This window comes from Elephas maximus, chromosome 15, assembly GCF_024166365.1.
Source record: "Elephas maximus indicus isolate mEleMax1 chromosome 15, mEleMax1 primary haplotype, whole genome shotgun sequence".
NCBI lineage: Eukaryota > Metazoa > Chordata > Mammalia > Proboscidea > Elephantidae > Elephas > Elephas maximus.
In genome coordinates, this window is record NC_064833.1 from 74030049 (window position 1) to 74046207 (window position 16159).

The 16159-nt window shown below is 37.3% G+C and overlaps 1 protein-coding gene across 2 annotated transcripts in view; it reads right to left on the reverse strand.

Annotated features, from left to right (window-relative positions):
- Window positions 1–3689: 3689 nt before the first annotated feature.
- PREX2 (phosphatidylinositol-3,4,5-trisphosphate dependent Rac exchange factor 2) overlaps window positions 3690–16159 on the reverse strand; it is a 377098-nt gene continuing 364628 nt past the window's right edge. For both annotated transcript variants that reach the window (XM_049853516.1, XM_049853518.1), the window contains exon 40: window positions 3690–7541. In XM_049853516.1, the coding sequence (XP_049709473.1) occupies window positions 7496–7541 (46 nt within the window). In that variant the 3' untranslated portion in view covers window positions 3690–7495. The remainder of the gene's footprint in view (window positions 7542–16159) is intronic.

The following is a 16159-nucleotide window of genomic DNA, read 5'->3' on the forward strand; positions in this document are numbered from 1 at the left end:
ACCAAAAGGTCGGCAGTTTCAATCCACCAGCTGGTCCTCAGAAACCCTATGGGGCAGTTCTACTCTGTCCTATAAGGTTGCTATGAGTCAGAATCAACTTGACGGCAATGGGTTTGGTTTTCTGGTTTGGTTACTGTTCCTTTATGCCAATACTTGTCCTTGCTCCCTTTAAGACTTAATGGCACCCCCATTAGAAAAGGCTCCACCATCTATTAATACAATTTATCATTTTTTCTTTCATATTATCATGAAATTTCTAGACTGATTTTCCTACATTGTATACTTCTGAATATTTATTCCAAGGAAATGATAAACCTCCCAAGGAACATGTCCTATCTTCTGACGAGCTTGGGAAATGCTGTCTACTACCCCTCTCCCCCAGAGTCATAATTTTTATGAGTACAGTAAGCGGTTGGAGAAGTCGTAAAGAAATCCATTTAATTCCTTATTCTTAAACTCATTTTTACCACAAAATACTTGCATGTGTGTGTGTGTAAGAGAGAAAGAAAGAGAGAGCAAGAGAGGCAGATCTCATAGCACATCTCTGGAACACAAGTGTCTGGAATTCTGTTGTAAAACAAATACTTTATGTAGCTGGATTCCATTTTCTCACTCATTACTTTATCAAATTTGCAAACTCAGAACGTACTACCAGTCTCCAAGAGGCAAAATCCAGCAAATGATTTTTCTCCAATTATTCTTTCTTTTTACTTTCCTGAGGTAGCTGACACTTTAGACTCACATACCTTCTTTAAACTCACTTGGATTTCATAATCATTTATCATTTCATCTCCTATATATCTCAACTTTCTTATGGTCTAAACAATGTCCAAATTCCTTAGCCTGGTGTTCAGAGATCCATACCATCCAGACCCAACCCTCTATTCTATCCATATCCTTTTCTAATTGCATCCACAAATTTTTTTCCTCTATGCAGACTGATCTGTTCACCATCCCTTCAAAATCTCTGGTGCATTTCTATCATGTCCCTACTGCTCTTGCTCACAAGGTTGCCATTCCCTTCTTCTGTAGTGTAATCTTACTCATCCCAAAAGCTAAGTTTCCTGACCTAAACTTCTCTAGTCATCATTCTTGTAATTTTTTGAAGCAACAATTTCTTTTTTCCCTCTAGACTGTAAACTCCCTAAGGGCAATGGCCATACATGTGTTTAATCACTAAATCTCCAGCTTAGCTCAATGCCTGATAATTTGTAGATGCTCAGTAAAGAGATGCTGGATTGAATTTAAATACTTTGAATTTCCATAGCACACATCTCTCACTGTCAGCTCTCATTTTGTATTAGCATGTATTGCCTTAAGTTACCAGTTCCCATTCTGACTGCATTAATCACCTAAATATACAAAGTTCTTTAACTACAAAGAGTTCAAGTAATAGGCTAGCAACTTATACATAAGAGACACTGAATAAATCTTCCTTAGTTCATGCAACAGCACAAATCTCTTGTCTCTCATGAAGCTTTCCTATGCTGTGGCCCATATTAAACTTCTTTCCTAACCCCTCCTAGCAGTTACTGTCTCAACAACCAACTTGGCTCTTATTTGTAGATTTGTAGTTTCAGGTGTATCCAGTTTCTTCTATTGAGCTTGTGAACTCCTGAAGGGTAAAATATGGCATTTCATGGTTTTGGCTTCTCAGCCAGGTGAGAACATAATAGGAATTGGCTAAATCTAAAAGGAAAGAAGCCGAAATGGTCATACTACCTTTCACTTTATTATTATTGACATGTATGATACAATGTTACTATTCCAGTCTTTCATCCAGACAAAAATAAATGACCCAAATACATAATGCACTGTGATCATTGTCACCATACACAAAATAGAGACTGATTGAAACTATGTTACATGTGTATTTTACAAAGAAAAAAAATTTTATAACACTTTCAAATGAAAATTTATCATTAAATTTTTGATGTTACACAGTGTTAAATATGGATATATTCAAAAGAATTACTCTTTATAGAACCAATTTGATATTTTATTTGAAACAATGAATACTGTGTAAATGAATACTTATAAAAATATTTTTTTAAAACAAAAGGCTATGTTCTACTTATTTGCTTGGCAGTTACAAAAATATATATTCATCTGAAACTATAATAATTTTGCTTGAAGCACTAGATATTTAAATGTATTTTTTCTAAAGCACTTCACCAACTTAGTATTCTTGGCTTCATACAGTATATATATATTGGTATATATATATGTGTGTGTGTGTGTGTGTGCAGTATTATAACAGGTATGTGTTACAAATAATGTCATTTTAAGCTAAAGACACAGATGAACATTGACACACAAGAGATACTGTGAAAGTATTGGAACCAAACACATTCAACACCCCAGCCTCACTGGCTATGTCTAGTATGCAGTGAATTCTCGAAAACATTTGTTGAATGAATAGTAGATGACATTTATTCTGTTATTTGCACCAAAGATAACTATCCAAATCTTTCTACTTTTAGTAGAATATAATTTAAAAACTCAGCAATTTTGTTCTTAATCAGCCACTTCTGGATGGTAAAGTTGATTGACTCCAGATTAAAACAGCAATTTAGTGTCACTATCAAAAGATGTTGCAATCAACCAGGTATGATTACTGCCTATTTACACAGCTCTAACGGAAACCCTGGTGGCATAGTGGTTAAGAGCTATAGCTGCTAGCCAAAAGGTCAGCACTTCAAGTCCACCAGGCGCTCCTTGCAAACTTTATGTGGTAGTTCTACCCTGTCCTATAGGGTTGCTATGAGTTACAGTTGACCCAATGCCAAAGGGCTTTTTGGAATGTCTACAGTGCAGATATTCAACACATTAAACAACACCATTTTAAATATCTTCATTCACAACATAAAGATCTAAGTAATTTCTAAAATGTATTATCATAAAATAAAAAAGTAGTAAATACATATAGAGCTTAGTATACTTCAGGTATCTCTTATTAATGAGAGAAGCAGATCATCCTGAGTGATGTAAGCCTTTCTGTGTTAACAACTGGTGGAGGAGCCACAGATGGTACTTACAAATTCCTCCATACATGCATAGCTGGTGCTTGGGAGAACTAATGTTGGGATCACTGGTAAAGGCAAAGCTCTGAAGTAGTAAAGTTTTTCCGAAACCAAAGACTAACCATAAGGACAGTTTATGAAAACGCAGCATCTGGAAAGTTTCTGGCCGGTATTTGTAAAAAGAATTAGCCTGGGGCCCATTCCTGGGCCAAGAACCCCCTTGTAACTTTTCCTCACCTGTTCTGATTCATGGAGGTGAAGCTTTTCTAATGTTCATCATTACAACTTCAAGAACCTGATTGAGTAGAGGATGTTTTTAGATCATCCTAAACCTCGTCAAAAGCTTTTACCCTCGTACAACTGCCAGTTCATTCAACAAATTGGTTAATGTGCATATGTGTTAATGAAATAACTACTACTGGCTTTGGAAAACTTATTAAACTATAACTTAGCAAGAAAATTCAAGTGAAAATAAGTCTTTAAAAAATTAAACACAGTTTACAAAAATTCAGAAACAATTTAGTCATAAACTAAAGGTAAATTTTAATATTAGTGAAGAAAATGTAAAAAGAGCTTTTAAGGTAAAATGTAAAGTAAAAAATGACTTTTAAGATAAGAGTGTTCATTTAAATTTCAATACTATAATTTTTCAAAATTAAAAGTGAATAAAAATATGCCCACTGATCTGCATAAATCATGTTATATAGAAAAAGATATATTTTGAACTAATGAAAGTAAGGATGCTATAGGATTTTAAATACAAACTTATTAATTTCAAATACACAGAGTTATTCTCAAAGGCTTCCAAGTCAATAAAGAATGAACTCTGCAAAAAATGTATGTGCCCGAAGGCTTGAAAATTGTGTTAAGTTAATACGCTTCTTAGGATTTGTTTTCTTGGCTTTTACAGTTACTGCCAAGGTCAACTTCATGTCATTCTGCACTTAGTTATCACAACATTTAAATTAAGAGTCAGAGTCAATGTCATATAAAAAAAGCATCATAAAAAATTAACCTAATTTTAAATTGAACATTGTTGCTATAAGAAGAATGGCCAATGACTGCACAGAGAATCTAAGCCATCTGATGAAAGCACTAGAATAGTCAGAAAACAGTATGAGACTTCCAAGATTGGGATATTTCTTCTTAAAACACAGTTTACACTCTGAATTCATCATTACATATCTGATATAGGTAAAAACAGCAGATATTTTTGTCAAATAATCATGAAAATAGATGTAAAATTCTAGTGTCAAATTGCTTATGCTTTTAATATTGGGAAGAAGGTTTACTAATAGTAACTTTGTAAGAAATGATGGACCACTTAAGATCTATTGGTTGCGAATTAGTAGTCAACAATTAATCGTGAATCAGGTACCATGTTAAGAACCAAACTTTCCTCCCTATGCACAGCCTTTCCTTTTAGATGGAGAGAGGTGATATCCAAATTTAGGACTTGAAAGAACTGTTAGAAAGCTTGAGCAACTTTCAAAGGTTTCCTGGTTATAAAGGAGTATATGAGCATTTAGGTAAACACATTCTAAAAACTCAATGCCAGTTAAATGTCCAATGCCCTACTGAGAGGTGTATTATGGTATTGAAAAATTCATTCATTAGGCATTTCTACTGTTACCACTGTTTTGGAATCATAATCAAGCTTTAAAAAAATGGACTATTTCAGACTTTCGAAATGCATCTAGAACTGTTATCTTCAATTATGAGGAATATGGCATAAAATATTTTTAAGTTGCAACAGTGTTGGGCTACCTCAAAATGTGTACTCAGAATCGAAAAATGTTCTAGAAGTCCTGTGACTTTCATGTATTAAGGGCACGTCACGTATTTCCATTCACTTTTTTTTTCTCAATATAAGATGTATAATTTAATGGCAACAGAAGCCACATAATTCCAAGTTTACTAATCAATAATTGGCAATACTGCAATAGCTCTTACATTAGTACTGAAAAGCAGCGTAATGTATTGGTTAAGAGGGCAGAGCTCCTGGGTTCATATCCTGGTTCTATCATTGGCCAGTCAAGTGACTTGGGCAAATTACCAAGGCATTCTTCGCTTAATACCTTTATAACAAGAGAGAGTTAGGATAAAAGTACCACCTCAAACTGTTACGAGGATTTTGCTAAGCCATAACACCAAAATACAGGTGAAGCACTCTGAGGTATTATTTTACCTTGGAAGAAAGGCCAGAAGATCTACTTCCAAAAAATCAGCCACTGAAAACTCTATAAAGCACAGTTCTACTCTGACACACATGGGGTCGTCATGAGTCGGAATCGACTCGATGGCAAATGGTATAATTTCTTCGTGCTTTAATCACTTAATAAGTGTTACCTACAATTTTTTTTACAATACCAATAATTACAGTGACTAATGTTAATATAAACCATTTCCAAATTTTGAGCATTTAGGAAGTGCCAAGCACCCTGGTAGGTGGTATACTTACATTATTTTTAACCCTTAAAATAATATTACAGAATTCTACTACATAGAAAGTAAATCCTTAACAATATGCTAAATTATAAATACCAGAATAGCAGGTAATTTCCCTCTTGAAACATAGCAAAACATCACTGGAATGTTTAAGTGTCTCCTTCATACCTCTAATGAGGATTAGTGTTTACAGGGCAGAGACTAGAAAACAGCAACACCAATTTGAAAAGTATCTGCTAGTTAATTGGTTGTATTCATGCAACAGTCCTGTATTAAAAGGATACAAATTTTCAGTACAACAAAGTTACAAATTATTACATACCACGGACCCTGAAAATTAAGTGCACATTTAATACAGATATTATGTTAAAGACATATCTTCATTACATTCAAAATGTTCAACTTTTTATACAAATTTGACAGATTATCTCTGAAAACTCTCATGTTAGTTTCCTTTTTTTTTTTTGTATTATAAATATGGACTTACGGCAAAATCTCAAGTGCTCCCGAGCCAAATAACAGTATTACCTTGACCAGTACACAAACATCCCATGCACATATAACACGATACTTCATTATTCAATCCACAACTGCTACCGATGAAGGTTTTCAGTGATATTTTGAAAATCACTAACAAATTTTATAAATTAAAGTTTGGTAATGGAGACTTCTGTTCTTTGCATACACTTCAGATATGAAAAGCATTTCACACACCGCTGTCGCTGTTAGTTGTCCTGGAGTTGGCGCCAACTCATGGCAACCTTACGTGTGACAGAACAAACACTGTCCAATCCAGTGCCATCTTCATGGCGGCTGCTATGTTGGAGTCCACTGTCTCGGCTACTGTGTCAAACCATCTTATTTTCACATGCTAGATTAATGTAATTCCACATAATTACCACAATTACAATAAGGATATTCTAATTGTTTTGAAAATTATGGATTTAAAATCAATATTACTGTATTCACTGTTAAAAAATGTTATTTTATTAATGTAAAAATGATAAACCTTAGGTATAATTTACAATGGAAATTGAAAATGGGATATTCCCTGTGCTTCCACAAATGATCGAGGTCCCAAATAGCACTTTTAAACTACAACAAATACGGCTTTAACATTTTTATACGTATACCTTGATAAAAAAATACTCAACATGGCGCACTCTGCTAAGAGTTCTGACATCTCATATGAAATTAAGAGTTTTAGGTTTGCCTGTAAAGGTTGAGTTTTTGAAAAGGTAGTTTCTCCTCTTTGCTCTAGTCTTCCTTCCCTCATCTTCCTGATTCCTGCTTCTCCCCACTTCATGGTCCCTTTGGTACAGCCCCACATGCATGGCCCAAGGACGCCATTGCAGAGACCAACCACAGTACTGCTCTCTAAAATTCCCCAATGGGCATAAAGGACACATAAAGGCAGCTGGAAGAAGGTCTTGCTGGAGGCTTCAATCAGCTCTTCCCCTCTACTGAGAGAGAAACTCTTGAGGAAAGACTAACAAATGCTCTTCCGCCTTTCACGCATAAATTTACATTCTTTGATGCAAGTGGGAAACTGACAATCGATGATACCTGTCTTTACTGTCCTTAACATCTTTGTATAATGATTTGGAAGTGTGGCCATGTTTCTTCAGTGATAGAATTCTTCAAGTGAAAACATTCAGTATCACATGGTCCCAATTGGAGAAAATGAAAGCACACAACAAAACAAACATTTTAATAAATGGAGAGGAGGCATGGTAATTTTTTTGTTATCTTTGATTTTTTTCCCTGTAAGTCACAGGCATGAGTTTTACCCTACAAATGAATGTTTAATTTCAACACATAGAGAGATCAGTTTATGAGCTGAATTGTCTGAACAAACTTTTATCCATTCCCAGCATCAATATCCAAGTATACACTGAACGTTATTTACGCCATGGTAGATGATGTATAGAAAAAAACATTTCTTCATCTTGAGTGGAGAATGTTTAAGCAGAAGTCTGTCTAGTCCAGAAGTTTCTGCTTGCCTGGTTCCTCAGGATTTCTCTTCATTCTTCTCCAACTGGGGGAGGTGGCTCACAGAGCTTGTACAGCCTAGAAAAGGCATGAAAGGCATGGAAAAGCTTGACAGTGGCCTATCATGTTGCCATGATCTGAGATATCTTTCTTTGCATAAAGAACACATTGACAATAACTTCTCAGATCATAAGTCATAATCATATTGTCCATCTAGCTAAAAACGGCAAATTCCAACATTCAGGTTCTATTATTTAGAAAACATCAACGTCCCTTTGCACATCTAGGTGGCTACTGATTAAGCAATGCTGCACTTTTTAAATCAGCTGCTTTTGCTCTAGTCCTGCCAAATCCAGCTTTTCACCTTGTTGTAAACAAAAAATTATTTTCTGAATTCCAGGAGATGATATTATTATGAGAGTATACCATCATACCGATCATGATTATTTTATAGCAAGGTGACACCTAGTCCACAGGGGTCTACGGATTTGCCGACCAGTTTTAGAAATTTACTCCACTTAATAATACTTGGGGGCTCAGGGACAGAGTATCCAACAAGGAAGGTACCCGCGGGCTTACTTGTGCTTACTTACTAATCTGCAGTGCACGATTTCACCACGTCCACCATGTGGTGAAACCCATGTGAAATTGTGCACTGAAGATTAGTAAATAAACACAAGTAAGCCCGTGGGTACCTTGCTTACTAGTTAATCTGCCCCTGACTGGGGTGCAGCAGTTGGCTGTGGATAAACTGATGTGGCCAATTCCTATGGCCTAAATATCAAAGGCACAGTTAATTGTCTCTCCCTAAGGAATATCCTCCAGCTCTGCGCACCCCTCTTAGCAACCCAAACAGCCCTCACCTGTTAATAGAGTCAGGCGGACAGTCAAGTGGATCGAGGAATCCACTTGAACTGGTGGGGATGGCCAGAGAGGCTCTCCCTTTGCGTTCCCAGTTCTACTGGTACACAAATTCCAGTGTCCCACATTCTCCTGGACAGCAAAATCCTAACTGTAGCTGCATGATAAACATAGTGACCTCAGAGGCCATACCCATTATTTAAGACATATTCCTGAGGAAAGACTGTTCGCCCTAAAGTTGCTGGGAGTTGGATTTTGCCTGTTCCCCTCAAGAGTGCCCATAGCCACACTGGTCCTATTTTGCAGCTAAGAATGATGATCTAAAATATAAGGCACAGATTTTACCTTTGCACACATTTAAAAAGCATTCCAAACCCAGGGGTAGCTGTGGTGATTCACTCCCTTTTACAGATTAAACTGAACACAGGTTAAATGAGTAGTTAGCAGGTTATAAGTATCCTCTCCCTTCACCCTTTAATCCCACGCGAATTCTAAACCAAAGGGAAGGTTGAGAAAGATTTAATATTGAGATATAAACACCAGCTAACAAAACTGAACTTTCCTAGTCTCGAAGCACGTAGAAGTCATTGCCTTTGGAGGTTTGCAAAATATATTTCAAGTCTTGAAAGTAGTTTATGTTCTTTATGTCATTTCCATGGAACAAGATGAATACTTAAATAAGGACATCTCACATTAGAAAAGCTTATTTCATCTTCCCCGAAGAAAAGAATACATTAAATTGAGTTGATGCACTTCAAAAATTCTTTTACATCTGAAGGATACGGTGTTGTTTCAAATTGCATTACCAGGGCTGGGATAATAGAATGATCAAAAGGTTCTTTTCTTCCTTAATTTCTATTCTCTTATTTTCCTGCAAGTGCTACCTAATGAGTTAAAAGGCACAGTGTCTTTGCTCAGGTAGAACAGAAACAGTAAACTGAGTGGCCAGTGCCCTGCCCTGTGATACCTGAACTGAGCCATCACCTTCCATTACCTCACACAGCTGTTTCACATAATGGAGCTTCCTAATGCCACTGGGTAGATGAGTCTTTGAAAAGTCTCCCTTGCAAATTGGACAAAAGGCTACTCCCTGTGATCAGCTAATGAAATAATAGCTCTGAGTACTGCAGAGCTGGGCAGATTCAGCTTCTCTGAGGCTTCTTGGAAGTGACTCAGGGTTATTTGAGTTCAGACACATTTGTAATGGAAAATGTGGGGCTTTGGGAATTTAGAAGAGACAGATGAAGTTTGGAAGTAAAATATAATAGGTAAGAGCTGGGTTTTTACTCTGTACTGAGGCATTGGTTTTTTGGCAGTGAAATCGTTGGGCAGTGGGAAGCCTTTGTTTGCCCATCATTTGGGGGGCCTTGCTGTATTCTCACTCCCACTCACACACGAGAGTCTCTGCAAGAAAAAAGTTTGTTACTGGTTCTGTTTTCTCTTTCTCCTGTTTGGGCTCAGACAGCCGTCTTGGAGACGGTATTTTCAGCCCATATCCGAATCTCCAGAGTAAAACTTTCAAACTTAACTCTATAAATTGTGCCCTTCATCCTTCTATATGGCAAAAATAAAAGCTGTTTAAAGGATAACTCAAGGCAAATACCTCTTTCAAGTCTAAAATATCTATAATACTCTGTCAAAGGCAATTCTCCCCATGTTACAGATGAGAAAACTGAGTTTCAAAAAGGATAACTGGACTAAATACGGTCACATAGCACAGCAACAGATGGGACTCAAGACCATTTATATGAGGTCGGGAGCCAACATGGCACCCTAGACAGACGTGTTATGCCGTCCCTCTGCAGCAAAGACCTGAAAAACTAAGTAAAACAGATATAACTGTCAATCCCAGAATCAAGTATCAAATGAAGGGTTAAAGAACTAGATCAAACACTGAATAGAAGAAAAAAACTGAAGGAAAACAGAGAACGAGGAGAGATACATAGTGGAGGTTTCCTGACAACTAACATGGCACAGTGTCACCATCTTGGGACACAGCCAGCAACAACCTGGGACAGGTAACTTCATGTAGCTCCCAACAGGAGACAGAGCACCCGAGAATCAGAGAAACATGCTTTTCCACCCCTCACCCTTCTGCCCCATATGCCACCTTCACCCCTTCCTGTGCCATCCTGGCTAGACAGCCACAGGCCTGCTGCCACCCTGGGCCCACCCTACCCAGGCTGTTTTTCTTTTTTCCTTTTCATCCTTTTCTTTCTCCCACCCACCTAGCCCCATACGCAACCTTGACCCCTTCCTGCCAGCCCCTCCCTCCACACTGCCATGGAAAGAGAACCACCAACACACCGCTGCCATGGGTTCATCCCATCCTCCCTCACTGGCTCCCACCATGCCGCTATATATATATATATATATTTTTTTTTTTTTGCTTTTGTTCCTCTCTTTTATTTCTCCCTCTCATCTAGCCCTGTATGTGACCTCCCCACCCCTCCAACTGGCCCTGAGGTCAACCCTGCCCCAACTCACCAACCCTACAGGGCAGAGATTTTTTAAATTTACTTTGTATTTATTTTTCTCTTTCTTCTTTTTCATTCTCCCTCCCACCTGGCCCTGTATGTCACCTCCTCTCCCTTCACACCGGTCCCCGTGGTCACCTGCCCCCACTTGCTGGCCCCTGCTGTGTCACAAGCTTTTTTTTTTTTTTTCCTTTGATAATTTTTTTTTCTCCCCCTACCTAGCCCCACACAACAACTCCCCACTCAGTCCCATTGACCGCTGCCACACTGCTGAGGACAGGTTGCCAATGGTACACAGACCCATCATTGCCCAGGGTCTGTGCCAGCCTCCACTGTACAGCAACTTATTTAATATTTTTTCTTTTTCTTTCTTTCTTTTCATTCCACCTCCCACCTAGCCCTGTATGCCACCTCATCCACTTCCAATGGGCGCCCAGGTCTGTCCCTCCCCCATGGTAGGATATCTTTTTTCTTCTTCTCTCTCTCTTTTCCTTCTTCCTCCCCCTTCCTGACAGCCCCCATCATGCCACTGTGACTAGAGCATCCCTGGCAGTCAGGCACATCACTGTACCAGGCCTGTACTGCCTCCTCTAGCCACTTGACCAGCTGCCGAATGGTGGGAAGTAAGCCCATAGCACTCCTCATCTGACACATCACTGGACGAACATCAGGAGGCAAACAGCACCTGCCCAGTCAAGGCTCAGCCACCTCACCAAATCAGTATACAGTGAAGCAGGCTCACATTGCCTGCTGTTGCTCTCACCATCCAGACAAAATGGTGAGAGCTATCATGCCCACAGACGAGCATGCAGCAAAGCATGCCTGGCCTACCTGCCTGGACATCAAAACAAAACAAAGAAGCAGGATGAAAGAAACATAAAATCAATAAAGAAAATAATACCTGAATGTCTAGGAGACAGCAGGCTATATCAAAACGTATAAACAAGTAGGATGAGATGGCTCCAACAAGTGACCAAAATGAATTAGATGACCTTCTAGTAGAAGAAAAGGCAGTGGAGCTACCTGATATGGAATTCAAAAGACTAATATTTAGGGACCTACAAAAGACTAAGGAAAGAGATCCAGGAAAACACAGACAAAAGCAATGAAAAAAATAGACAAAATCATGGAAAACACAGATAAAACCAATGAAAATATAGCCAAAATCAAGGAAAACACAAAGAAATAGAAGAATTCAGGGAAATAATACAAGAACAAAACCTCAAAATAAATAATCAGAAATCAAACAAAAACAACAAAAAAGAAAAAACAGCGACTAGAAATTCAAAATCCAGCAAAATTTCAGAAATGGGCAATTCAATAGAAGGTTTTAGGAGCAAATTTGAAACAATGGAAGAAGAATCAGTGAGAAGACAAATTCATGGATGCCACTTTGTTTGAGAAAAATCAGAAGAATGAAAAAAATAAAGAAAATCTAAGAATTAAGTGGCACATAATCAAGAGTGAACATTTGTACATGATTGGATTTACAGAACAGGGGGAGAAAACAGAAAACACAGAGAAGATTGCTGAAGATTTGCTGGAAGAAAACGTCCTAAATATCAATGAAATAACCATCCAAGAAACTCAATGAACCCCAAAAGAAAGTCACCAAGACATATCATAACTACAGTTTTCAAAACCAAAGGTGAGGAAAGAATCATAACAACTCAAGAAAAACGAAAAATCACTTTGAAAGAGGAAAACAACAAACTTAAGTTCTGATTACTCGGCAAAAACTATGCAGGCAAGAAGGCAATGGGATGATATATATAAAACCTTTGAAAGAAAAAAACTGCCAACCAAGAATAATATACCCTGTGAAACTCTCTCTTAAATATGATGGTAAAATTAGGCCATTTCCAGATAAACAGAAATTAAGTGAATTTGTAAAAAAAACAGATAAAATTATAAAAAATGTTAAAGGTAGTCTTTCAGTTAGAGAACCAACAACATCAGATGACAACCTAAGTATAAGACACAGGACAGAATCAGCCAGATATCAACTTAGGTAAAGAACTCTCAATAATAAAACAAAGATATAAGACTGAAAACAGGGAAGCTGAGAGGTCAATCGGTAAATGATGACAACATCAAAACAATAAAAGGGGGAATAAACGGTGTACATATAGAACTTTCAAATGGAGAGGAAGTCAAATGGTATCAAGTAATAAGGCTGGTTCAAGCTTAGAAGGTAAGGGTAAAATTCAAGGTAAACTCAAAGAAAATTAACAAATTTACTCATCAGAAAAAGAAAACAAGGACTCAGTAAACACAAAATTTCTAATAAGAAAAGAAAATCCACAATCAAAGGGAACTTCAAAGGGAACTCAGCCCAGGAAAGTAAGAGGGAGAAAGATAATGTCAGTGCCACAAAAAAAAAAAAAGCACAAATACATGACTGCAGTAAACTCAGACCTTCACTAATCATACTGACTGTGAATGGATTAAATGCATGTGCAAAGAGACAAAGAGTGGCAGAATGGACAAAAAAGCATGACCAATTAATATGCTGTCTACAAGAAACACACTTTAGACACAAAGAGATAAATATATTAAAAATAAAAGAATGGAAAAAATATATCAAGCAAACCAACCAAAAACTTTAAACCCATTGCTGTTGAGTCGATTCCAACTCATAGTGACCCTATAGGACAGAGAACTGCCCCATACAGTTTCCAAGGAGCAGCTGGTGGATTCGAACTGCTGACCTTCTGGTTAGCAGCCAAATGCTTGACCACTGCACCAGCAGGGCTCCAACAAGCAAACAGTAACAAACAAACAAAAAGGAAGAAGCGACAATACTAATACCTGATAAAATAGACTTTAAGGAAAAATCAATCATAAAAGACAAGGAGGAAATTATATAATGATTAACAGACAATCCACCAAAAAGAAATAACCTTAATAGATATCTAAGAGTCCAACGACATGCTCCAAAATACATAAAACAAATTCTAACAGCACTGAGAAGAGAAATTGGCAATTCAACAATAAGAGTAGGAGACTTCAACACACCTCTCTCAGTAAAGGATAGAACATCTAGAAAGAAATTCAACAAAGACACAAAAGATCTAAAGGTCAAAATGAACCAACATGACTTTATGGACATACATAGAACACTCCACCCAACAGCACCAAGTATACATTCTTTTCTAACACACATGGAACATTCTCCAGGATAGACCACGTTTTAGGCCACAAAGCAACCCTCTATAAAATCCAAACATCAAAATAATAGGAAGAATTCTCTCTGATCACAAAGCCATGAAACTAGAAATAAATAAAAGAACGAGGAAGGAAGAAAAAAACATACACATAGAAACTGAATAACACCGTGCTTAAAAACACGGTAATAGAAGAAATCAAAGAAGGAATCAAAAAATTCCTAGAATCAAATAAGAATGAAAACACATAATACCAAAACCTTTGGGACACAGCAAACACATGCTCAGAGGTCAATTTATAGCAATAAATGCATTCATCAAGAGACAAAAACAGGCCAAAATTAAAATGTTAGCCCTACAACTCGAACAAATAGAGAACAGCAAAACAAGCCTACAGTCACCAGAAGAATGGAAATAATAAAGACTAGAGCGGAAATAAATGAAATAGGGAACAGAACAACAATAGAAATAACAACACCAAAAGTTGGTTCTCTGGAAAAGATCAACAAATTGACAAACCACTGGCCAAAGTGACAAAAGAAAAGCAAGAGGAAGCAAATAAAACAAATAAGAAACAGGATGGGAGACATTAATACAGGCTCACCTGAAATAAACAGGATCATAACAGAATACTATGAAAAACTGTACTCCAACAAATTTGAGAACCTAGAGGATATGGACAAATTTCTAGAAACATTACCTCTTAAACAAACACAAACTGAGATAGAAGATCTGAAGAGATCCATAACAAGAGAAGAGAAAGAAGAGGTAATTAGAAAACTCCCAATTAAAAAAAAAGCCCTACATTGGAAGGTGTCACTGGAGAACTGTACTAAATATTCAGAGAAGAGCTCACACCAGTACTACTCAAACTATTTCAGAGCATAGAAAAGGAATGAATACTCTTGAATTCATTCTAGCCAGCATAACTCTGATTCCAAAGCCAGGCAAAGACACCACAAAAAAAGAAAATTACAGGCCAATATCTCTCATGAATACAGATGCAACAAAATTCTAGCTAATACAATTCAGTATCATATCAAAAAAATAATACACCATGACAAAGTAGGATTCACACCTGGTATGCATGGAAACCCTCCCTGAAGGCATGGTGCTTAAGAGTTATGGCTGCTAACTAAAAGGTTGGCTGTTTGAATCCACCAAGTGCTCCCTGGAAATCATATGAGGCAGTTCTACTCTGTCCTATAGGTCCCCATGAGTCGGAATAGACTCGATGGCAATGGGTTTTGGTTTTTTCGGGTTTATGCAAAGATGTTTCACCATTAGAAAACCAATCATCGTGACCCACCATGTAAATAGGACAAAAGGCAAGAATCACAAGAATATCTCACCTGACACAGAAAAGGCATTTGATAAAGCTCAACACCCATTCCTGATAAAAAAAAATCTCAGTAAAATAGAAATAGAAGCAAATCCTTCAACATAATAAAGGGCATCTTACCAACAACCAACATCATTGTCAAAGGAGAAAGGTTGAAAGCATTCCCCCCAATAACAGGAACAAGACAAGGATGCCCTTTATCACCACTCCTATTTAACATTGTGTTTGAAGTCCTAGCTAGAGCAAGAAGGCAAGAAAAAGAAATGAAGCGTATCCAAATTGGAACGGAAAAAGTAGAACTATCCCTATTCGCAGATGATATGATCCTATACGTTGTTGTTGCCGTTAGGTGCTCCAAGTCAGTCCTGACTCATAGTGACAACATATGATAACTACTGGAACTTAATAGAAAGGTTCAGCAGACATGCAGGATACAAGGTCAACATACAAAAAATCAGTTGGATTCCTATACACCAACAAAAGAACTTCGAAAATGAAATCAGGAAAACAATACCATTTATAATAGCCCCTCAAAAGATAAAATACTTGGGAAGAAATCTAACTAGGAACATGAAAGACCTATACAAAGAAAACTACAAAACACTATTGCAAGAAGCTAAGAGTCCTACATAAATGGAAAAACATACTATGTTCATGAATAGGAAGATTCAACATTGTGAAAAATCAGTTCTGATCAAAGCAATCTACAAATCATAATGCAATCTCTATCCAAATACCAACAGCATTCTTCAGCAAAACAGAAAAAGTATTCATTAGCTTTACATGCAAAGGAAAGAGACCCCGGATGAGCAAAGTATTATTGACAAAAAAGAACAAAGTAGGAGGCCT